The 26,211-nt window shown below is 40.1% G+C and overlaps 3 protein-coding genes across 11 annotated transcripts in view; 1 reads left to right on the top strand and 2 right to left on the bottom strand.

Moving 5' to 3' along the window:
- Window positions 1-26,211, bottom strand: part of nav1a (neuron navigator 1a) — a 109,169-nt gene that overhangs the window by 71,336 nt on the left and 11,622 nt on the right. For 7 of the 9 annotated variants that reach the window (XM_027288495.1, XM_027288498.1, XM_027288499.1 and 4 more), the window contains exons 1-4: window positions 10,897-11,005; window positions 7,636-7,821; window positions 3,060-3,955; window positions 2,214-2,305 (exon numbers count right to left, since the gene is read on the bottom strand). In XM_027288495.1, the coding sequence (XP_027144296.1) occupies window positions 2,214-2,305; window positions 3,060-3,949 (982 nt within the window). In that variant the 5' untranslated portion in view covers window positions 3,950-3,955; window positions 7,636-7,821; window positions 10,897-11,005. Of the gene's footprint in view, window positions 1-2,213; window positions 2,306-3,059; window positions 3,956-4,510; window positions 4,681-7,635; window positions 7,822-10,896; window positions 11,006-26,211 lie in introns of those variants that run through there. The other 2 variants (XM_027288496.1, XM_027288497.1) reach the window with 2 other exon arrangements.
- LOC109140521 (uncharacterized) lies at window positions 12,585-17,315 on the top strand. The gene is made up of 7 exons (XM_027288523.1): window positions 12,585-12,593; window positions 14,984-15,070; window positions 15,733-15,986; window positions 16,133-16,255; window positions 16,410-16,550; window positions 16,762-16,909; window positions 16,998-17,315. The coding sequence occupies exons 2-7, from the start codon at window positions 15,019-15,021 to the stop codon at window positions 17,213-17,215; spliced, it is 936 nt and encodes a 311-aa protein (XP_027144324.1). The 5' UTR covers window positions 12,585-12,593; window positions 14,984-15,018; the 3' UTR covers window positions 17,216-17,315.
- LOC104931971 (cysteine and glycine-rich protein 1) lies at window positions 19,151-22,923 on the bottom strand. The gene is given in 9 exon segments (XM_027288554.1): window positions 19,151-19,159; window positions 21,539-21,567; window positions 21,570-21,612; window positions 21,614-21,634; window positions 21,712-21,808; window positions 21,810-21,836; window positions 21,933-22,069; window positions 22,071-22,100; window positions 22,780-22,923. Coding segments are annotated over 9 exon segments (537 nt in total).

Below are 26,211 nucleotides of genomic sequence, written 5' to 3'. Positions count from 1 at the left end.
GTGTCAGTCCACCCTCCATGTAAATGCAGCTTCAGAGGAGTCTAAGACACTTTGGTTCTGTTTCTAACGCCTTCTAGGGACCAATTACAAGGCCACAACCATAGTCCCAAGACAGCCTGAGGCCTTTAAAGACTAGGGCTGGTCCACCATGAGCTCCCATCCCCCCTTTCACAAGCAGCTGGTTGAAACCTCCAAAAAGCTTTTAAAAGGTTTTATTTGGAAACAGTTTTCTTCTGATGGCTACAGTTTTAGACAGGACATTTTAATAGAATAGATAACTTTACAGTTAAAGTAGTTGTCTGTGATGTAATATATGTTTAAAATATATTAATATTATTATTATATGCATATTTTATCTCCCTGAATCTCTGTTTTCTGTATCATTATTATCATTCTCTTTCTCTGCATCTCCACTTTATACTTTCTGTCCAAGCTGACTCCCTGACACTAAAGTTCCAGACACTTTGGCTGTGTAAAAAGTAAATAGCCCAAAAAAATAGACCAAAAGTAGTTAAATATATTTGTTATGTCCAACATTGGTAACAAATTGGATAAAATATCTTTTAAATTTCACACTAATAAAAATATAAGCTGGGTACCGGTATTATTTGATCATTTCATGTGTGATGTGAATATCATTATTTGAGTAACTAACAAGTAAATGGCAATCAGGTGCTTTATATATTAAAGAAGGGACAGAAAAGTAATGTTTGGTTGCCAATCCTTTGGCTTTCTTTGTATGTTTAAGATCACTGTCCTACAACACTGCCCTTAAAATTGTGGAGTGTGTATAAAAAGGGAACACCCTGGGACACTCTTAAAACTGGAAATCAGCACTATAAACCTATTGTTATTGTTTCATCTCAAACCCAATGTGCATCCTGATGTTTCTACTGCACTGCACATATTCTGTCTGATGAGTATAATACACTACTCACAAAAAGTTAGGGGTATTCAACTTTTGGGTGAAAATTATGGAAAGTGTAAAACATTCACGCTACAGTCATATTATATAGTCATATCAAACAACTAATCAAACAACACAAAAATGTCAATGTATCAGTAACTTATCATCTGTCCTTCAGAATCAATTACAGCTTGACAACGACGCTGTTCACAAGTAGACTTATTGCAACCTGCTGATGACACTCTGTGACACTCTAATGCTCAGTTGCAACTTCCCTCTGAGCACATCCCGTTTGAAACCTCGCACTGGCCAGGTACTGTTGATCGATTGTTGTCTTGGTCTCATGATTTCAAAATGTGAACAGCAAGAATGATGAAGAGGACTGTTTAAATACAATTGTCATTAAACCAAAAAATGTTGTGGTCGATTCATGGACGCTTGTGATTTTTACGGTTAATCACCTTGTTAGATAACAGTTGGACATTCAAATGTTTACAAAAGTTCAAATTGAGTTCACCTGTAAAGGTTATAGTGCCTTTAAAGTGCATTCTGAAATTTTATCTGAAAGCCTAACTTTTTGTGAGTAGTGTATGTGAGAGATTTGGCCACTAACTCTAGACTGCACATTTCAAAGCTAGGCAGCTGTTGCTCCCACATCAAAAAAAAGTGATTCACTAAGCCACTGATAAAGTCATATCTCTGAAGCACATCCACATCCCTCGAGTAAGACTGACCACGACAATGCATGAGTGTAGCTGTGGGTGCAGAGCAAACCATTACTCAGTGGGTCATGCTGTGACTGTGGCTTTTTAGGTCAATGGAGCTGGAGAGGAGGAGAAAGGACAAGAGAATGGTGGAGAGAGAGCACGAGAGGATGGAGTACTTAAACTCCCTGACAGCTTTTGGATGAAAATGAAATCGATGTGCATATAATACTCCTTGGCACCATTTCATCCCTTTACTGACCCACATCATCCTGTCATCTTTTTTCATCTTAACATCCTGAGCGCATCTCTCTTTTACATATCATCATCTAGGAACCACTGTAGTCAGCAGAGGCCCCAGGCTGAAACACACACAAAATTACACCGCCTAACTCCAGACATGGCTCCTAAAGCCTGATGAGTAGGAGCGTGACAGACATACATTTAGACAGAGAATGGTTGTCCCATAGTTTTCACTGAGTCTATTCAGGTTCCACAATGAGACCCAAAGGTTGGGGTTGCTCTCAAGTTTTGTTCAGCAAAAAAGACGTTTGATGGCATATACTTGTGTATGTATGAGTGTGGCAGTGACAGTTTCTAACCTGGTGTTAGGTCATCGCAACAGACTTCTATGGATCCAGATGAGCAGTCACTCAGTTCATCCAGTGAAAAATCGCACTCCTGCACTCGCACCCTGTAAACAAATCATGAACACAGCCGTTACGCGCCCGTTACTGTTCAGGCAAATCACTTCATTATCGCTGATTATAATCAAACATACAAGCTTCTGTGCATGACGGAAGAAGAAAGAGATGATATTCCCTAGTGTGTCACACTGATTTCCATAAATGCAAATCAAGAAACAGAAAATCACTGACACTGTTCAAAGAGTTTTAAAAGTAAAATAGAAGCTCAAGATTTTTTTTTTATTCTTTATCTCATAAAGTATTGTATCTCTTGCAATCAGTAATTCTGTTAAGGCAGATTTATTCTTCATGGATTGATTCATTTAATGAAAACATCACATCAGATACAGCAACGCTGCATTTTTTTACTTACAAAAATAGATTCACTTTTTTTGTGACTATGTGTGTGAGAGAGAACAATGTATTGAGTCAGCCCAGAGGCTGTCAAGAGGACACTTTAACAATCAGCTCTGCTCCAGAAAACACCAAGTGTGTGCATCCTTGCACACACATGTACTACTGGGAAGGATACAGAGGAATTAGACTGAAATGTCCACAAGAGGCCTCTAGGGCTGGTCTTTAGTATCCAGAGTAGTGGTATTAGTAGTCAGTGAAGAGAGGGGAATCAGCTTTGAGGAGGAAGGGTGGCACGATAATGACAAGAGAATGATTTTGCCATTGGCATCCATAATTGGGTGCTCATGGCTGAAATCTTGATAAAAATGCTCTATGTGTGTGTGTGTGTGTGTGCAGAGTGCTTACCTGTAGCTGAAGGGAGCCACAGTAGCCATGTTGACTCTGGGTGTGTGTGTCTCTGTGGGCATAGCCTCCTTATCTAGGCTGTGATCCTGCATATCGACAGCCACCTTTGACATTACTGGCATGGTGAATGTGATCGGTGGAAGCGACAGGGGACCTGGTGAGGAGGCTGGACTGCTGTCCTCAGGAGTCCCCATCTCTTCGTCTGATTGACTGGTGGAGCCACTTCGACCTTTGATGGCGTGTTGATAGCTCATATGAGCAAGAGAGGGCCGGAGGTTACTGTTGTTCAACGTGGTGGACTGGCTTGGCTGGTTTTCTGGATGCTGTTCCTCTCTTTGTTGCATTGCCTCACTTGTTGCCGGGGATACAGTGTTGGAGTTGTCTCCTCTTCTGAACTGGAGCGGTGGACGCAGGTTGCTGCTTCCCCATGTTTGGTTCTTATTTGTCAAGGTGGTTTTGTTGCGATTGCCGTCATGTGGAAACTGTGTGGGGACATGAGGCCGGGCGGATTTCCCCAGATCCAGTGTGTCTTTGGAGTGCGGCGATGGCACCCTACGCTGGGTTAACGGGCTGCTGTAGGCAGAGCGTGAGACCTGGGGGGAATGTAGAGCTCCTGTCCCCTTGAAGAGCAGATTTTTCAAGCTGGGGTCTCTTGTTGAGTCTTTGGAGGAAGGCCCGGGGATGCTGGTGCTCCGTGGGCAAAGTAGAGGAGATTGCGTGGGTGTGTGTGTGGGTGTGTGTTTAGGGGTCTGCATTGAGGGTCTGGGTAGGTCACTAGCCCGACGGCGGGTGTCTGTTTTGGGGGAGGAGGGCAACAGGTTGTGTGGCAGGGGGATTCCTGATGAGGGAGGAGCCCGGGGGGCTGACTTCACATTGACTCCCCCACTCATACTTAACTAAATGGAGAAACACAAGGAGAGAAACATGTATAATGAGTCAAAAAGTCTATTTTCAAATTAAATCAACAGCAACAGCATGAAACTATCAGTCCCAAAAAAAAAACACCAAAAAAGTGTGTTCATTTTGAGGTTAATTGCAGCATTATTCAAAAGTTTAATCCAACTAAAAAAACTAAAATGTGCTGCTCACAAGCCAGAGAAAGTTAAACATCCACGGTATGTGAGCATGTGAAGCAAGCGCATATGACAAACTGAGTCATGGTAAACCACGAGTTGAGCTTATTTTCAGCGAGGCATGAAGCGTCTGTGCAATCGAATTTGCCTGCCGGGAGTTCAAAATACAAAAAAAACAGTTTTACACACACAGAGACACATCCTCACAACAATGACTACCAGTTGCTTTTAGAGCGTTATGTTCTCAAATAACTGATTTTCTCCACATAATGAATTTAAATACACACTCGCAAAGACTCCCACAGTTACACATCGTTGCCCAGACAAACTGCTCTCTTACACATAACAGCTTCAGAGGAGGTGTGTGATCATTCTCACCTCATTTGCTTTGATTCCAGATATTCACAGTTTCTGTTGCCCTCTCAGAAACACACAGCTTTCTCGACAACAACAACAACAACAACAAAAAAAACTAAAAAAGTCAGCTTGATATTCTCTGTGCCCCTCGGGTCTACGCAAACAGCAGAGAATGTTGGTCAAGTGAAACATTTCATGTAACCTCCTATAATTTAACTACCTCATGCTACTCTGCTGAAGTGAAAGAGGTTGGAAGAAAGGCAGGGAGGGAGGAGAAAAGGGAGGAACAGCAAGTGTAGAGTGAGGACCATCACAGTATCTGTGAAATTGATTTGCTAGCCATCACAAAATGTCAGAATCTCACATAACAGTTTTTGGGGAAATGTAACCGATTCATTTCAACGTGTAAATGATATCTCACCGCAAAAATGTGACTTGTAAACAAAGGTAACAAAGGTCAACAGCTGCTCTGCACTCGATATAAACATATACATACACAGCACAGTATACAGTTTATACTTGTACATATTTACTACTATACTTCACCTTTAAACTACTTATCTTAAATAACAGAACACTTTTTGGAAATGTGTCTTTAATAAAGCATCTGTCAAATTAAGCTGTCAGAAGTCACAAGGATAAAATGGTAGACTATTTGACAGCGCATCTAATTGCAGCATTGCACACAGCGTGATGTGGATCACACAAACACACAGTTTCCCCTCAGTTTGAGCAGAAGGTCTGTCATTTTCAGAATCCCTGCAGGGGAAAAAAAGCTGACTGCTTCGCCTCATAACCTTACAAAAATACCCCAAAACAACATTTTAGTCTCTTATACAGGGAAGGTTAGCTTCTCTTTAGGAGACCTTCTTTTCACCTACTTAAGCTCCAGACATACTGACACAGAAAATTTTGGCAAGGGCTGGTTCTCTATCATAGTCTTCTCAGTGCTAATGAAGACCTGCGCAGCATACAGCAGCAGTGATGCAGCAATAGGTAAACAGAGACAGATGTTATCATCCATCCTGCTTTCCCCCTCATTTCTCTCCCCAAATTCCTTCTCCTCTTTCCCGTATCCCCCCATCTCTGATTCTAGCCGTCTCTCTTTCTTTCTCTTGGGAGGCCAAGTCACTAATAAGCATCAGAATTTCAGTCTGTCTGATACAATTCCTGCTAGGATTTCCAGGAGCACAGGTGCGGTCTGCTCTGTGTCTATCTGTATGGAAATTGGCTATTCCCCTGGGGATACACTGGGGTCATACCAGTACTACTGCAGCCCACGTAAGGACATACCAAAGCTCAGCTGCTAGTGGGGAGCTGCTGTCTGTGTGTCTGTGTGTGTATATATGCAGAAAGAAAGAAAGAAAGAAAGAAAGAAAGAAATACAGGAAAAAATACAGTCTGACATTTCTGCATACTGAAACCAACAGCTGTAAGTAAGTGAAAAACTGTCAAATTAATTTCAGGTCTGATTCCCTCAAAACACATAAGGCTTGTCTAATGTGTAGGGTACGTTCTCTGTATCATGTGCTCAGGCTGCATAGAGGCTTCAAAGACAAAATCATTCGGTTGCATAAGTGCATTTACAATAGTTAGACTGTTGGCTTGTGGACACGTTAGGTCTAACTGCATGTGACTTGTTTGGCTACAGGAATTGGTTTAAATATAGACAGGGTATACAGTGTGAAAACCCTTAAAAAGAAAAGAGTCCAAGCTAATGTCTTCAAATTGAATGCTTTGACATACCAACAGTTAAAAATGAAGTGATACATAACAGAGAAAAGCAGCATTTTAAAAGCTGAAACTAGAGTTTGTCTGGCTTTATAGATGTTATATGATTAATCAACTATCAAAATTATTGTCAAGGAATCAAACATCCAGTTTGTAGTAGCTATTTTACTCGAGATGTGAGCATCAGTGTTTCTGTGACATTCACGTGTACTTCTTTTGTATTTAAATAGAAAGAAGTAAACATTAATTGTAGATGTCATCACGACTTTCTATAAGGACAGATAATTTCAGTTTTTTGTGAATGTAATGATCATTGGTTGAGCAAATATCTGGAAGAATGCTATTATGGAGCCTCAAACTGGATCTGTTGTTCTGCAAGGATGAGACTGACATCTGCTGGATATTCTGTGCAACAGCAATGATAAATGGTAAATGGACTGTACTTATATAGCGCCTTTCTAGTCTTCCGACCACTCAAAGCGCTCTACACTACATATCTCATTCACCCCATTCACACCCATTCATACACTGATGGCATTGGCTACCATGCACGGTGCCAACTGCTCATCAGTTTCTGGATCTAACCATTCATACACATTCACACACCGATGGCACAGCCTTCGGGAGCAATTTGGGGTTCAGTGTCTTGCCCAAGGACACTTCGACATGCAGACCGCAGGAGCCGGGGATCGAATCATCATCTGATTAGTGGACGATCCGCTCTGCCTGTGAGCCACAGCCGCCCCTAGGACACTCTTCCTTCAATCTTCAATCTTCTTTTCTGTCTAATTTTCCATCTATTTCTATATAGTCAGGAGTCAAACTACATGAGCTGATTAAAAACACTTCTCACCTCAACAATGGAAGATAACTGCTCAGATGTACTCTCTGTAAGGAGAGAAAAAGAAGGATAGCGTGGCAGCCGGCTCCTGACTTCATAATCATATTAAACCATTTTTAGCTTAGCTGTCCCATGACACACTCCAGCCTGAACTGAGCGACTGTACGTCTGATCAAAGAAACATGCAAACCCTCCCTCTCTCACACAAACACACTCACCCTTGTGATGAAAACCCTCTGACTCATCACAAAATCAATAAATGAGGTGGTAACACAGGCCTCTCTCTCTCTCTGTGAACTGAAGGACATTAGCAGCGCCTGTGTGTGTGTTTGTTTGTGTCACAAAGTCTATAATAAATGAATATAATTACCTCCATAACGGCAACAACAGTGATAATGTGTTGTCATAAATCACCCTACAATATGCTAGTGTCACACACGTTCAGTTAGGATTTATGGAAAAGCAACATTTTCTTATTAGAAGAACGTTTTCCAAAAATAAAAACCTCTGAAACTCATAAACTGCCTATTATGAACTGTCATGTGATAAATCTGATGTCTCCCGTGCGTCATACCTGTCAATGGGATATTGGGTCCGGTCAGTGTGCAGTTAAGGCCGAGCAGTCAGTGCCGGCTGGAGGGAGGTCACACTTCTTCAACGTCTCAGGAACAATGGGGTGTTTTTTCCTGGATCACTGTTGCATCCTCACCACTGCCCTCCCATTGGTCCAAAGCGCCGCACCATTCATCGAGACAGGAAGCTGTGTCAAACGGGACAGACATTTTCAACCAATCAGAGGCTCGAGTCCGGAGGTGACTCATTTTCAAAGTCACTTTCTTTGATGAAATCAGTGTTCTCATCTTTTGGCGGAAAATCTTAATTTCACACACACACACACAAATGTCTGAACAATGAACTGAAGCCTGCTTATGTTATCATGAGTCAGTTGCCCAAATGGAATTTTTCTTGGCCTCTCTGACCCACAATGACACATATTCAAAAATGCCACAACACAGCATTTATGTCTTCTAAGTCTTCTTCTGCCAACTGTCAACTCCAACACAATACGGTAACATTGTGAAACTGTATTTTTGATGTCACAGAAGGGGTTATACAAGCATTTCATTCACTGAGATCCACTTAACTGGAGCAAAAACCTAAAAATGACCAAACTGATGTCAAGAGTTTTTCATATGTGACCTCATAGAGAAGTCATCGGTTAGGGAGTGTCACAAGATTTCTACAGAGAGGAGTTTAAATCACTCACATCTCGGAAAAAAGATGCATGTATGTCTACCACACACGTCCACTCATGCTGCACTCATTATAGAAGCAAATACAGACAAACACAAGCACCCACACAAGCTAAACAGGACGGAGTGTAATCACACTACCGACCACATAAACATCACCATGTGTGCACAGTTTCTCTACATTCCGATTCACTACTACCACTCTTCTCTCTTCTCCGCATCACCCAACACTCTCGACTGAGAGTGACTTTCTCGGATGGACCCACACACTACAATATGTATGCCATGCATGCTGCACTGAGTCACACAACCCCTTAACTGCTGACTCAGACTGATCGCATCATGTCAACTCTGGTTACAGTACTGTATCATCCTCTCTGCCCCTCTCTTCATCCCACTTAAGCTCTGCCTTTTCTATCTGTTAACCTCTCTCTTCCACTCGACCGTGATCCTACGCCACTGACTGTGATATCACTGTGAACATCATCGGCATGCTTTAAAATACAGACTGTGTTTGCATTTATCCATCATCCATTTAGATAAATGAGAGAACGCAGATACGCACAAACAACTGTCACTTTAACAAACAGAAATAGAAAATATTATCGGATTAAAAATGAACCCAAGGCTACACTCACCCTCTCCTAGCATCAGGATACAAAACAGCAAGTGAGTTTGTTTCCCATCTGTATGCTGCTGAGATTGTCTGGCTCCGTCTCTGCCTTTGCTTCTGTCTACTTTTGGCTGGCGGGCCTCTGAGCTGCGAGCATGTGTATTTGTGTGTGTGTGTCTGTCAATTCAGCCCTCTGTCACGTCATGCCGCTCTGCTGCTGCCGCAGTACGCCTGCAGCCGTATCCCCGCCCCTGTCTTTATTTTTTCCTCCCCTCATTACAATCCCTATCTCCCTCTCTCTCTCCCTCTCTCTCTCTCTATTTCTCTCTCTCTCACACACACACAGTAATGGACCTGTTGGCTGTGCTTCCTCCCTCTCCGAGGTGAAATATAAGCCCACCAAAGGCAGAGGCAAGCTGGTCCATTAAATGGATGAGTATGGTTTGTGTGCCTGTGTGTGTGGGTGGGTATACTCACACATGGTCTTGTCTGTATACTGTGAGTAATACATGGTAATTAAGCAGATGTAGCCACAAATGTGAAAAGACCAAACCTATCATCCGGCTTTCAAAGTCTAATTGGTGGTCAAAGAAAGTAGGGTTAAAAAAGACCGGAAAAAGAAAACATGGGATGCTTAAAATAGATCCGCTGACGACAAATGAAAACGTGCAAAAACACACACAATCACACATCTGATGTCTATAGCTGTGGCTGTACTCAGGGCACGTGCATGGCTGCATGAACATGCATCCTGAAGGAGGAAGAGCCTATCAATCACAGATCTAATTCGTCCCACACCTCTAATGAAAGACAAAGAGGCCGAGTGAGTAAGAGAAATGTGATACAAAAGAGGAGAGTGGCTGGAAACAGGAGGTAGAGATGGAGGAATCAACATACAGAGTCGACCCTCTATTGGCGTCTTTTCCAGTGCTGACAAACAGGAGATGATGATACACATCTCAGATGTGACCTTGAACTCAGCTCCTCTGGTCTGTGTATCCATCCTCATAAACCGCAAGCTGTAAAAATCTCATCACGTGTAGCGAGCCTACCCTAAACGTCTGATCCATTTTACAAACAGAGGGAAATCTGTACATGTCACATTAGTGAGAAAACAGTGTTGGCACCACAGAGAGAGGTATGAACTTGAGATTTCATTCAATGTTTCCCTTTGAAAAGCTCCAAAGATTTTGCTATTTGCTTTCTGACTACTGGACCACAGGTTCCTATATTTACTCACGATGTGATTGTTTTTAGTTCAATAGAAAAGAAAACTGTTTACTGTGATTTGTTTTTGCTTCTCTGCTTTCCAATCCCTGTTCTCTCCCTAGCCACCTTCTGTCTTTCTCTGAGTCTCCCTCCATTTCTCCATCTATTCGCTCTTCTCATATTTCTGCTGTGCTGGCTTACAGTTTGACACACTAACATAAGGGACAGTGCTGAATATTTAATGAAGACTGCGAGGATTAGATCCATAAAATACCTGTAATGCTCCCATTTTACAGTGTATATTCGGCAGCGGCAATCATTTTTAAAGGCCTATTTCTGAGAATGTCAACTTGCTTTTCCTCTTACCGTGTGTCTGTTTGTTCAATTAATCATGAGACTGAACGATCCGCATGGGTCTGATCTTGTGGTTAAGTACAGCCTGAGAGCTCTCTGGCTGATCACATATTGATCAGGCATTGGACTGCCTGTGCTAACACTCGACTTGATCTACTTTGGTCTTTGCTGAAGAGATGAATAAATCATGGAAAATGTGTCCCCCTCAAACTGTGCTATGCAAATAAATACATCAACTGATCAACCAACCATGATAAATTGATAAATGCTATTAGGACACAGCACAACACACACAGCACCTCCCCCACTGAACACATGCACACTGTACACAAAAGAAAAACAAAGTACAGTATGCCCTTCATGCTGTAGACCACAATCACTTAATAGCTCACCTACAAATACTCACGTTAATGTCAAGGCCGCTCTTCTCCCAAAAGGGGATAAAAACGTGTGAAACTCATGCAGAGCAAACACTCCAGAGTCACAAGCACAAAAAAACACTCACATGATCTGTTTCTTTGTCCCAGTTGCTCACGAAACGGGAAGTGACTTGTAACAGATGGATTATGGGTAGGAGTGTGCAAGCATCTGTGAAGTGTGTGTGTGCGTGTGTGTCTGTGTGGGTGTGTTATGGGGTAGGGGGGTTAATGTCATAGCTAATCTTCTGATGTCCCCCAAGGCTCCTCCCCATGAGACCGACCCTGACAGACGCTGTTGTGACAATGGGACACTTGTGTCAGTGTCACCCCGAGGGGCATCTGTAGGGATGGAGGCAAAGTGGTCTAACATGTTGGCTGTCTGAGACATGGGGCCTCAGATGTGTAGTTTCAATGAGATGAGTAAAATGAAGTAATAAAAAGGCATAAAAGGCAGAAGTACTGATAAAGAAAACACACAATGCGTTACTAAAAGTAGATTAGAGGAAGTGAGCTATGAAAGGAAGTTTCTATCTGATTACCTTATCACTTAATGCAAAGTGCACAACATTCTGAGGTTGTCTGTATGTATGACTGTATCATTATTAACACTAGATGGCCTCAGAGAGGCTCATCTTACACAAGGGTGTCCCAGTTTTAGGCCAGTTAAATCTAGGATGTAAATACAAACCTGCTGATGTTGATTTCATACTTTTAGAACATACATACATTATAACATAATAAAAAACTATTATAATGGCAGTAAGTCTTTCACGAATTTAATTTAGATCTATATAGAAGAGAAATGCTGTGTTTAACAGCAGCTTTGTTTGACTTCCTGTTGTCTATTTTTCTTTCTTTTTTTTTTTACTCATATAAAAGTAAACAAGCAACCTGCCACTTTCATAATCATGCTACTAATTGTCTCTGCTGTATAATCAATAAGCATGGAGAAGATTTATTCAATATTCAAGGCCAGCATGACTACCAGCGCATTCTTTAGTGACATCCCATTTGTTTTTCAACAGGACAATGACCCTAAACGCACCTTTAGGCTATGTACGGGCTATTTGACCAAGAAAGAGTGTAAAGTGTTCTAGCCTCCATAATCACCTGACTTAAACTCAATTGAGATGGTTTGCTATGCGTTGGACTGCAGAGTGAAGAAAAAGCAGCCAACAAGTGCTCAGCATTAATGGAATCTCCTTCAAGACTATTTGGAAATCATTCCAGTTGACAACCGCAAAGCTGTCATCAAAACAAAAGGTGGCCGGACAATCAACATGCCATGAGATAAATTGATTCCTAGACACATAAAGACATGTGGTTATTAGATTTGGCTCAGTTTAATCTTGGGTATTAAGTCAGTTGGTATTCAAGAAGTAACAAATTGTAAACATTGTCTTCAATACTTAAATTAGTGTTGAGACTATAGTAGGATGATAAATTGCGATATGATTAAGTACTGAAAGCAAAATTGAAAGAATATTCAAATTCATTTTGTAATAGTGATTTCAAACATTTATAACCCGTGAGAAGTATGCAAAAAACTGAATACCTTCTGGTTACCTGCTTTAGGCTATAAGACCTGTACTGACAAGTTAAACAAGTACTGTCATTACACCCCAGACTGAATAAAAGCACAGACAGTAAACACAAGAAAGAGAGCTGTCACAGATCTTAACAGGTAAGGACCCCCACCACCTCCTTCTGATTACTTGTTCTTTCTTATTTTCATGTTATTCTCCATGTCCTGCAAAAATCTTCTTCTCTAACATAAGAGTAAAATGTGTCATTTGTTCATTTGAGTTCAAGTGACCTTTGCTACATCTGAATTATAGACTGATGCAACCTAGAAATCAGTTAGCACTTTTGTACATCCGTTTCCCTCATCTCTGAGTCATTTTTTTAATGGGTTTTTGATGAGATCCCTGAAATAATGTCTGTGGTTAACACAAGCTTGAGAGATTTCAGATTTTGTTCTATGACGTGTAATATGTCAGTAAATACACTGCTTGTGAATGAATTTTTGAAGCAGTTGCTACAAATGAGACTTCAAAGGTTGTCTTGGAAATTTAATGTCATCAATCCAAACACTTAAAGTTTAGCAGGTGTGACGTGAAGTCACGCAACCAGGATGCAGAAGGGTCTAGTTAAAGTCTTGCAGACTGCACGTCACACCCGCTTCACTCTAAACACACAGCTTGAAATAACTTTCTGGATTAATGTAAAGTTTTGGTGCCTTGAACTAATCAGCTGTGAGTGTGTGTGTGTGTGTGTGTGTGTGTGTGTTTGTGTGTGTGTGTATTTGTGTGTGTGTGCATGTTTGTGCGTGTGTGCGAAGTGCTGGGTGTGTCCTGTAGTGCTGTGAACATACAGTGTATCTGGAGATATGTTCCTAATCTGTTAGTTGAGGAAAGGTGATGCTAAATTATGGGTTGGCCTACAAAATAACCCTAACCCAAAATACATTCCTGTAGCACTCTATTGAGTCAGGTAAAATGACTACATAGTAAAACAACCCCCCCCCAAAAAACATTTTCCATATTTTCATTGATTATTTTTCAGTTCACCCCAATAAGCCCGAATCTTTTCAGATTTCATCTCATTACTCCATCACTTACATTACATAGTTTACAACACTTTAACTGAAACAAACTTTTACAAATTGAAAGCATTTTTATTGTTATTGTTATTATTATTATTATTTATTACTTTTACTGTAAGGGAAACAGTATGTCTACATAATCAACCCAAACGTAAGTTAGATGCAAATCTATCCATTATCCAAAATAACAGTCAAAATAGTTTCTTTCCCTTCCTGTCTGAGGCTCATTCGCCAGAAAAGCTGCACTGCTGCATACCTCTAAAACAGCCACCCTGTAATTTTAAATGTTTTTACTAAAGATGTTCAAGCACAGGAATGTTATTTACCAACAGCATTTGCCATTTACCCCATATCTTACTGTTGCTATGGATTTTTTTTCTGATTGTTGGAATAGACTGTCCATGATAAGGTCACTAACTACAAAAATGGAAGAAGGAGAAGAAATTTCAACAATTACCACAGGAGGTACATTTTCTTTAATCTAATCGTTGCTTTTGTGGTCACTGTACGATTCAAAAAGTTCATATTTTATTTTCTTTTTTGCTTTTTTCGGTGCTGTCTAAGAATGGAGAACAGTGTCAGATGCAAAACAAGCTGGCTGGTTATTTTTACAAGACCTTCTTCACAGCAGTAGAGATTCAAAACCTCTATTTCTGTGTGTGGACATAAGACAAGACAAGGTGGAGCAAGACCAAGCTTTAGTCTCATTCTACAAGAGTGACAACGTTAACTGGACGGCGCCGCTTCTGTGCAAACTTGAAGGTCACTGTTAAATTAAATTATGCTACTTTAATTATGTATATATGTGTATACTGAAAAGAATAATTATATGTTTTGGTTAGAATGAGTCTTTTTATCTACATACACTGTGGGTCCTCTTCATGGATGAATTATAAGACCCGATATGGCACCCTTGCTTAGCCATGCTTCAAATTCTGTGGCCACTGGTGGTATTGGGCGTCTCAAAAAAAGTCTATGACTGGGAGAAGCAAGTGGGAGAGACACTATTCCGTACTATTCAGTACAGTATATTCACTGGGCTGTATAACCAGGAAGTAAACCTGGAAGATTGAAAACTTTTTTTAGGCGTATGTGCGAGGGGAGCTATCTTTGGATACAGTATCCAGTTCTACAATACATCCATGGTCCTTGTCCAAGGAGTCTGTTATGTTCAACTTCAACTTCAACTTTATTTATTTATATAGCACCTTTCATACAGAACTGTAGCCCAAAGTGCTTCACATAGCAGAGTAAAAACAGAAATAGATGTTGTTGATGTTGAACTGTCTTGAACTCTAGACAGGGCCTTTTGCACTTCCTGTGTGTTTCACTGCCTCTATAGCTTCTCTTTCACACTAGAAAGGAGAGAGTGAGACCGAGGGGTTGCAATTAACAACTGCACTGCTTGATGCCACTAATCCCGACAAACATTATTAGGTGATTTATGTAAAATGTGTGTTTCTTCACAGGTGATGTTGCAAGGGGGAGTGGGGTCGACCGTCACATGATGTCATCAGTCATTTTCAAGCTTATGAGTGGATTCCATCTAAACTTAGGTTAGACACGACAACAACAAGGTCACCGAGGTCACAGCTGATTAACTGTTTAAGTTATTTGTCAAGCATAAATGCCAACAGCTGATTAAATACACATATATATGATATGTGTATATAGGAAAATTGTATTCTGCTTTTGTTTCCTATTTTCTAAAATTGTATAACAATGAATGAATCTAGAAAATTGATGGAATCATCAATAATGACAATAATCATTAGTTGTAGCCCTAATCACCTAACGTACAACGTGTAAATGTAAGCATATACGCCAGACGGCAAATACAGGTGATATTGATGCTAATTATCAGCGTTGAAGTTCACGTGCTATTTATTTCAGACTTATTATCCAATTTTGAGTGATCACATTGTAATTACTGATCTGTAAACTGTAAATTGGTGTATTCTCCTTAGAAAGATTTCCCTTCTCTTAGCCTATATTCAAGTTACCAAGAAATAAGATAACAAAATTACAAATGTGATTACTTCTGCTATCTACTGTTGCAACCTGTTACGCTGTGATACAAAAGTAGTGAGACTGAAAATACTGAGGTTAATTCAACAGAAACAGGTGAATTAGACCTAGCATCAAAACATCAAAACCTTCTTTTTAGTCATTAGTCTAGCTCACACACTTTTTTCTTCCAAATCTTTCACTGTTACAGGAAATGTGGCCATCAACAAAATCTTTGAGGGAGAGCCTGATCACCTCATCCCCTCAGTTTTAGATGAATTTCTTGACAATGACATGTTCACAGTCGCAGGCCGGATGATTGGCCATTCTTTCTTGTATCGCGGCCCGAGTTTCCCGGGACTTAGCCCAGCTATTATTCACATTCTCTTTGGAGGTTCGCTGGAGACCACTCCTGTGACAATACAAGATTGCCCAGATCTGGACATCCGTGACATTGTGAAAATGGTGAATATGAAAAACACTGAGGCCAATATTTTCTGTTAAAAGGCTCAATCTGTCTGTCTGCACTGAACTTAGCATCACAAAACGGGTATAATTTATTTTATTTTATGCATGCTGCATCAATAAAACATATTTTTCATTTATTTGAGCTCTATGGCGATGCTGAATTAAAAGAATGTGACTCCATTCATCAGCTGTGTCTGTCATGGGACCTGCCAGCACCAAATGCTACCAACAGGAAATGGCTGTCTCAAAAGCTTCTTCTGCATGCTGTAATGTCAAACTGTTTTGTTTTATTTATCAATCCACTTATTAATTCGATGATGATGATAATTTTCTCCACTCTCATGCGTGGAGACATTTTGAAAAAGTACTTAGAGAAGACCACAATTCATTATTTTGTTTACATTGCGCCATGTGTTGCAGGTTGTTGAACAAACAAGGCGTCAAATCAATCAGTTTCAAAAAGGCTTAAAAGAGACAGGCATATGGGAGCTTCTCATTCACAGAAGAGATGTAATTCCAATCCTGTTTCCCAGGGAATCAGAAGCACAAATCACACCTCAGGTATAACAATATATATAGAGAAAGATTTTACTTTGATGATACATACAGTCTGATACATTTATTTACTTTTCCTTCATAAAGATTGTATTTGTTTTGAAATCATTTATTCATGTAACTTTCACCAATATTAATTATTTATCACTTTATTACATATTAATCAAAGACAACTCCAAATTATACTGAATGAATCTGGAGTTACATGTGATTTCAGATGATCTTGGATCGCATCATATGGCCATCATCTATAACTGTCTTCTTTGAGAACTACGAAGACGAAGACGGAGATGAAGACGAAGATAGTTACGATGCCATAGACGTATGTCGAGTATGCGGCTACTTGAAGACATTCATTGAAAATGGTATGTACGAGTATTGTTATGGTGATATTTTTTTAATAATGAAGCCTCTTTAGTGCGACTGTCTAATCAGCTGCTTTTTTAAACACAGTGTCTCCTGCTGAGTTAAAGAGGCTCATAAAGTTCTGGACAGGATGGGAGGTGCCAGCCACAGAGATGAGGGTGAAAATACATGAGGCTACATTTCCAACAGCTTTAACATGTTTTGAGACGCTAAGGCTGCCGAGGCATTACACAGAATACAAACAATTTCATCAAGATTTGCGTGTATGCACATCAATCGGTTGCAGCAGCTTTGGTTGTGTCTGAAGTAGAACGATGTTTAAATGGATGTAAATTGAATGTGTGGAACTTGCCAATGTGTGTGTGTGTGACTGTTATAATGTCAATAATAAACTCATATTTTATTACCCGTCTTTTCATTAATATTTTTGTTCTATAACAAGTTTTACATTTCTTATTGCATCTCTTGGTTTTCACACACATTAGTCAACTGGCAACAATTTTGATATATTTTTGTTTAAAAAAGCAGTTCATCGATCCATTAGCATTGTGCTCCTATATTGTTGTCAATATTGACGAACAATGGATAGAATAGTTTGAAAAATAAAAAAAGAATCAAAAGCAATGCATTTTTTTATACGTTCAGTTTTAAGCCCCCAAACGATGCTGACTCAAGTGACATCACTTGAGGCAATTTATTAGATTCCTCACAGCCCTCTGTTGAACAACAACAAACAACTCTCACATATAGAGTCGTGCTCCTCAAGACCTTCAAAGAGTTCAGAATGCAGGGGTCTGGTTAATGAAATATTAATATTTTTTGGGGGGAAATCAAACTTGAACTAATTGATTATTGATGATTGATTGTAGAAGATGTCACTTCGGACTCAAACAAACAGTAATAAATGTTGGCTTAAGAGTCAACGTTTGTGTGTATGTACCCACAATGACCACACAATGGCAGCAGAGTTCAAATCATTGCATCCACTCTCCTCTGTTGGAATTTGCAAGCAGCTCCTTACTCTATTTCCATTAATGCTTTCTCATCCATTTAGTACATTTGAGTGACCTTTACCAGCAAGTCCCTAAAGGTCATTTCAGCTTGTGGTGATGAAGTGCAAAGGCTGCAATTAGATTGAGACTGTGTCCTATTTACTGTGTAAGAGGGAAATCAGCTGATTTGCCATTTGATCAAATTGATCATCTGTTAAAGGTTACCTCTAAATAAATAATAAAAAAAGATAGTGTGACGAATTTACTGGCTCATAAGATAAGAAAAAAAAACCTCATTGTTAAACTATTCCTCATGAGTCAGTTGATCTTGTTAATTCTTGATGCAGTTGAATCAGGAGACCAAAAAAATATCCTCCCTATATTTCTGTCACCACTTATATTCTCCAGGTTTGGATATGATACAATGCAAGTATGTTAACCCCTCATTAGGAAATTTCAGGACAGACCACTTAAACACCATACAATTGCTTCAACACTGTGGAGGGCATCCACAGGGCATATGATTTCATGTAGTGCAGCCTCCAGCCAAAGAGAAACAGTTTGAATAGGAAGGAAATGTTCAAAATGCCACAGACATATTTTTTTTTATATGAGCCCAACCTAACATTTAACACCAGTAAGTAAGAATTACTAATGAAGCCTGTGGTAATCGGACACAGAATGAGAGCAAGGGGGAGCGCAGAGACTTTAACTTGTACTCTTCTACCTTTATTTGTCTGTTTCTCATAAATTGTACTATATACTATAAACTTCTTATGTATGTCTTTTCCTTTGTACTGTGTTTCTGGCTGTATTTCTATTGTCCCAGGCAACACACAGCTTTTAAATCCAAGTTCCCTCCCCATTCACCTCTCTGTCTCTCTCTGTCTGAAGTGAAGTTTGCAGACTGTACTGTAGCAGCAACAACAAAGGCTCCTCCCTTTCAGCACATCTGGGACAGTGGAAGGCTGGAGAGGCACATACCAACAACTCCGTGTGAGCCTATTTGGATCATAAAATCTTACACTTGGGTTGGTAAGAGAAGCTACTTTTCTCTTGAAGACTACAAGTGCAACTCGTCCACTCCACTCTGGACTGCTTGTTCCCTGAACACACTCCCAGGATACATTAACGCTACTCCGAACAAAGAGTCAAACAACACTTATCTGCTGCAGGTAAGTCACGTTAATGTACCACAAACGGGTTATTCTTCCTGCTTTCTGCTGGCTTCTCACTGCATCTAACTTCCTACTCTACCTGATGATGCACGATGAGAAAAACACTCTGTCAGAATGTGCATGTATTTTCCGACTGCCAGTCAAACCAGAAACTCCTTTGTTTGAACAGCTACTAACGTATTAGTTTTCAAGGAGTTATCAAAGTATGCAGTTCAACAGTAACACAAAGTGCAACACTAACGCTCTCCGGTGTGGGCAACAACAAAGTGTAGAGGTTGATATACATATTAGGTAACTTCTACTGACACTGATATATGCCTAAATCACACAGATGTCACATGCAGTCACATCTATTTCATGACTTCCTGATTTGTACCAAGATTACACTCCATACTTCTCATGCGTATTTAAGCATTCCTGTACAACTGTGTGTTCCCTCACATGTCTTAACTTGCAAAACCACCATTGTACCAGATGTACCAGAATTCATCTTCAAGAATACTACAACTAGTGTGAATACTCCTTATGACTTATGACCTTTTTAGTTTCTACATTACTTCTTTATTCCTACTCCTTTGCTTCTATTTATCAAGTAATTTATAAAATATTTAAAATATATCTTCTGTACATATACATTTGTGGTGACGTTATCTTTGAAGCTTCTCTAAAGATGTCAGACCGGTGCAGTGTATTGCTGGCAGAGTTCTACCCCCTGCAGGACTAAACACGTATTTCAGGTCTTGCGCTCTTACTGAGTGTGCGCCAGCGCCCCGGCGAGCTCCGTACCCAAAATCCCTTCGACAAAACTTTTGCTGTAGCCGCCTGTTTGAAACATAAGGTTAAGTGGCAAAAAATAACTCTCAACTCTAAAGTTACGTCCTACTTGGGAAACTCTGCAGGACATTTGTTACTTTAATCTTTAGGGTGATGCCGTTAAGGGCACATTTCGTTGATCTTCAGGCCACTAGGTGTTTATTTATGACCAAATGTCTAAAAATGTCTACTGGAGTATATTTAATTGGTCAAAATTCAACTGTTTCTTTGTTACCTAACATATCAGATATAAACTTTCTGTTGGAGTTTGGTGGCCAAAAGAAAGTTGCGGATTAAACAACAGTGTCGAGGTCACAATGGGACCCAGTAAACTTAAAAACAGGTGGTACTCTTCTAACACTATAGGTGGCTCGTTCCATTAAGTATCCCAGGAGGGGCCTTCAGTGAAGCCTGAAATGGCTCACCTAAATCGAGTCACAGCAATCATTATATTAATAAAAAACTTCTACTGTGCTTTCGTGCTTGACATGTCATAGAAATGTATCAGTGTAAAAACCGAGACACAACACTGAGGTATCTTTCACGCTCATGCAATAAATAGTTTGTGCCCAGCGGACATTACCCGTGAGAACTGTCACCAGGTATTTTTGTTTTCCCCAGATGTCAGATGTCTTCATTTTCAAATTTAAAACTACTGCCTGTGGCGAAACCCAACGTTTAAATCTAATTATTCACTGTATGTGGCGGCTTTGGCTGCCACAGGTCATAACTTGATGTACAGAAAAGGAGAGAGTTTGGATATATTGAATTGAAATGTGGTTTACCCAAGGGACATTGTGTCATTACTTTTCACAGCTGACATTTTGAACTTGTTAAAACAGGAAAGCACAGGTGTAAATCTAAAAACAATGGCCTCATGAAGGTCCAAGTAAAGCCATGTCGTGGAGTGAAGCTGCAGAATAACAGAGTTCTAAATGGAAATGCTGCCGTCATTAATTATATTCTACCTGTGTTTATGTTTGTGTGATCGCTTACATTTATGTATTAAAGGTTCAAATGTTTTTCAGATGAGGCTTGGCATTAAAATCTCAAATGTACATCGGTTAGTTGCAAAAAAAAAAAAAACTATGTAAAGTCTTGTGTTTTGCCATTTGGTGGTGATGATCAGCCTGAATATAAACTCTAACTACAACTGCTTTTTATTATAAAGGCCATATTGTTGTGTTCTTGATATTTTCTGTGTTAGGAGGCCTCTGCTGTATTCTTTTGGTATACCAACTCATCACAGACCACTAACAAATACAGCCGTTCAGTTTCTTCTATTTAAGACTGGAAACTCTGGTTTAGGATGTGCATATCTGCTCTTTGATAGTCACACTATATGTCCTTTTTATCTTTTCAGACAAATGCAGACTGAGTGGATCAACATGGATTATTGTGGCCTGGTTGCACTCTGGGACCTGGATTGAAACAAGACGACTGTACAGTTAAAACTACAATAGGGTGACCATGAGATTTTATGGTACGATAACCATCTCAGAAAATATTCCATGTTTTAATGGATACTGGTATTATTTTTTAAAATAATGCTAATACAGCAGAATTTAAACCCAAGAGAGCATCTGTACACAATATGATACCACAGTATATTTATGTTGTTTAGAGGATGTGTATGGAGTTTTACCTTTGCAGTGATTTCTCCATCTCTGTCAGTACCGTGGTCGACTCAAGACTCTTCCCACATGTGGCACAGCTGAAAACATCCACTTCTTTGCCATGACTGTAATAATTATAAGATCATTTACAGGGCTGTGGTTTTGCACGCCTGCACATATTTTGTATATGTGTGTGTCTTACACTCCCAGCTCCAATCACTTTCTCACAGCGTAGACAGACTTGCCACAGCGCGGAACTTATCCGCCCTCCAAACTTCTGAGCCAGCTTGGTGGGTTTGGTTTACAGGAGGACGATGAGGACCAGGTCGATGGGCAGAGAGAGAGAAAATGTGGTTAAAAGATCTTTAAAAGATCTTCCTAAGTGTGTGTGTGTGTGTGTGTGTGTGTCAAGTAACCACTTACTCCTCATGAGTAATACAAGAGACTCTCCCTCTCATGCTGAGAGTCCCTGCTCCCTGACCAAAACCGTAGCCTTTTTGGACCATACTTCTTGCCATAGCACGCCTGCAGTACACTTCATCCATATGAACAGCAACAGTTTGTGCTGTCCAAGTTCTTCCCACAGACCCACTGCAAAAACAGGACACGTTTACATGCATATTATTGTTTTTGCATGTGTTTTGTCTTTGGAGAGGCTCCTAACTGTTTTCTTTTATGGCAGCAATTTTATTGGAAAACAATGTTTCATAGCCCATCACAGGAATGTTTACACACACACGATCCCAATCACTTTAGTCAGAACTCCATGTACCAAAATATTTTTCAAGCTGAGGCAGAGAAAAAAATCTTTATTTTTCAATTCAATACATTCTTTTAATGGATTTATTCAAACAGTTCTGATGCTTGTTTATGATTTTCAGGTTAGGGAAACTTGTTTAAATTTATGTAGATTATCTTGTATTGCTGGTGTACTTTTGTTATACCCAAGGGTAAACTGCCCAACATACAACATATTGATGGGCCCTACAAAGGATAGCAGTTCCGATATAATGGTAATTATTACAGTACATAGAATATTTTTTAAATCTATATTTCAACAGTAAATGTGAATTTTCACCCTCTGGAGGTCTTTATAAGCTAATTACGCCTGTGTCAAATAGAAGCAGGTTTTTTAAAGGTTGTGACACCACCTATGCTACCACATTTTTCTTTGAGAATAGATGAACCAACACTTCACGTTAGGTTAGTATTACTTTTAACGTGACGTAGTGACTGGCCGAAGTGCTGCGGTTTCCACATTCACATTGACAGGAAGCAGAAAAGAGGATTACTCACTGCACCGGAAGCAGGACTTGTGGAAGCTCCGCCCATCGCACAGACCTCTTTCTGCGAAGTAAACTGTCTTCTGACAGCAGCCACACTTGTTTCCCCTCCAATGGCATCCTATTAGCATAGGCAGCCGGATGGACAAGACAGTGATAACTGTAATGTGTATATGACTTCGCTTTTAAATGTTTTCCATATCCTCAGTTGTTCAGGAAACTGAGGACTGTGATTACCTATGTTTCAGAGAGGTAGCCAACAGCAAAGTGAAAAGGACAGAGACTGTGGCTAGGACACATATGATTTAAATGTTATTTTCTGACCTTGTTTTTTTTTGTTGTTTTTTTTTTACATGTGGACTTAATGATGTGAAAAAGGAACTAATAATTCATTGACGTAATCATCAAGCCCATTTACAGATGTTTTATCTAAGAAACCCCATTTAACCATCCATATTTTGTAGCCTGTAATTTTGGTTTGTCAAGCCAGGCCGCAGACACTGTATTTCACTCGTGCCAGTTTCTGTGGCTCCTGTAAAGGACCAGTAAGCCAGCCGTAAGAAAATCCAAGATGCTTCTTTGCTATCTGCTAGAGATGAAGGTTGTTCTCCCTTAACAAACTTGTTTGCCAGTCGAGTTTTCAGGCGTAGGAAGAACAATGAGAACTTTCTTGAGGAGTATTAAGTTGGTGTGGATGTGAAAGAACCTTGGCATCCCTGCCTGTTTCTACCCAGTGTGTTTTCCAGCAGCATGACCCTCCCAGTCCATTCTCGTATATCCAACATTCCTGACCGTGTAAACCCCCCTACCTCCTGCCCCTTACTCACCTACCTACGTCCCTGCCGGCTTCGTCTCATTTTGGACATCACTTCTGGCTATGATGTAGCTTCTAAAGTGAGGTAGAGTCGTATTCGGTCAGGCAAAAAAAATAACGTGCACCACTGGTCAGCTTTTTAACTAGAGGTCAGAGGAGGGAGTAGGGACTACTCGAGCATTTCCGTCGTCCTCAATCACCACTTGGGACACGCTGTCCTGTTGTTGAAGCACCTCAGAGTAGATAACATGGGATACGTGGGACCTCAGTAAGGCGGTCTCTCTTAAAATAAATAACCCCAAAATTAACATCTCTTTTACGCTGACACCGAATCTGGTATTAATGTGATTGTATGATATTAAATCCTAGCTCAGAGTGAATTAATGGGTGGAGCGGTTTGTTTTTTCTGGCTGCGTTCCCTCATTTACAAGCATCATAAAACTGTTCCAGTCTCGTCTGTTATGCTGGCATTTGTAAGGCCAGGCAGGCATAATTCTTTTCAAAAATTCTACATCCAATATAACTTTCAGCTTTACGGTTTTCATTACTAATTATCTTGATATTTTGCATACGTGTTTCCACGGGTAACTGCTCACAACTACATCATGCTAGTTCCCAACGTGGCAAGCTATTAATGATGGCCTTCAAAGGGCAGTCGAATATGATTACATCTTGATATTAAATCTATAACCATGGCTTATTTTTAAGTGCTCCAACAGTTAGGTATGTTTCTCCTTGAAATGCAATGAAACAATGTATGTAAGTCTCAAACTGACTAGCTTCACCACAGAAGGCTGAATGAGTAAAGTCAGGGCAAAATGCTGAAGCAAAAACTATGCAATGTGAAACGTGGGAAAGTGAAAGGACTTGATTATTAGTTGTTCTGCTGGAAATAATTCATATTAACCGCCACACAGCACCAAGTGCTATTTTCAGGATATTTATGTAAAGGCTCCGCACTTTTACTCTACCACTGGAACAGGACAAGAGTGGCCGTACAAAGCATAAATGTCAGGAATATTTTTGTACCAGACATTGGTAGAAAAAATATAATTTAGAGCTTTCCAGCGCCAGCTTGGAAAAATAACTGACTTGAAGTGGTAATAAGAACGTTCAATAACTTTTTTTGGGCTAACTCTTTCATGTTTGTTTTACATCTTTTCTGGATGCACGACAATCACAGAGGAGCAGAAAAAGACGGTTAGAAGCTTGGACATGAGCTGAGTGTCCTGCATGCGATGATGATCCAACTCCAGCCCAGGGACCCGTGCATATAACGTAGAAGGTGGATAAAAACAGGGAGGAATAGATGAAACATTTAGTCAGTATATTATTATTTAGGTATATATATTATATATATATATATAATATTTATTAAATTATATATTGAGTTTGAGGAGATCGCACCATTCATCAGACAGGAAGCTGTGTCAAACTGGACAGACATTTTTCAAGCAATCAGAGGCTTCATCCGGCTGTGACTCATTTTCAAGTCACTTTCTTTGATTAAATCATTGTTCTCATCTTTTGGCGGAAAATCTAATATTCACACACACAGACACATGGGCCACACACACAAAGTCTGACAATGAACGACTGAAAGCCTGCTTATGGTTATCGAGATCAGTTGCCCAATGGCATTTTCTTGGCGCTCTCTGACCCACAATGACCACATATTCAAAAATGTCCACAACACAGGACATGTTAAGTCTTCTAAGTTCTTTCTTTGCCATTTTTCAACTCCAACACAGTACCGATAACATTTGTGCACACGTATTTTTGATGTCACAGAAGGGGTTATACAAGCATTTGCATTCCTGATTCCACTTAACTGGAGCAACAAACTAAATGACCAAACTGATGTTAGAGTTTTCATTGTGACTCATAGCGAGATCATCGGTAGGAGTGTACACAAGATTTCTACAGAACGCAGTTTAAATCACTCAAACATCTCGGAAAAACAGATGCATGTAATGTCTACCACACACGTCCAATCTTGCTCACTATTATAGAGCAAATAGCAACATACGGACAAACACAAGCACCCACACAGTAAAAGGACGGAGTGTAATCACACTACCGACCACATAAACTCACATGTGTGCATCACGTTTCCTCTACATTCCGTTCACTACTACCACTCTCTCTCTTCTCTCGTCATCTCCCATCAACCCACACTCTCATTGACTGGAGAGTTATGATGTTCTCGGATGGACACCAACACTACATTATTATGCCTGCATTGCTGCGACTGAGTCACACAACCCTTAACTGCTGCTGCTCAGAACTGATCGCATCATGGTCAACTCGTGTTACAGATGTATCATCCTCTCTGCCCGCTCTCTTCATCCACTTAAGCTATGCCTTTTCTATCTGTACCCTCTCTCTCAAGCGACGTGGATCCTACGCCACTGCCTGTGATACCACTGTGAACACATCGGCAATGCGTTTAAAACTACATAGTGTGTTTGCCATTTATCCATCCATCCATTTGAATAAATGGGAACGCAGATAGGACACAAACAACTGTCCTTTAACAAACAAATAATTATCGGTAAAATGAAACCCAAGGTACACTCACCCTCTCCTAGCATCAGGATACAAA

Source organism: Larimichthys crocea, chromosome XV, assembly GCF_000972845.2.
Source record: "Larimichthys crocea isolate SSNF chromosome XV, L_crocea_2.0, whole genome shotgun sequence".
NCBI classification, from domain to species: Eukaryota; Metazoa; Chordata; class Actinopteri; family Sciaenidae; genus Larimichthys; species Larimichthys crocea.
The sequence above is the reverse complement of the archived record's forward strand: the minus strand, read 5'-3'. Positions and strand labels throughout refer to the sequence as shown.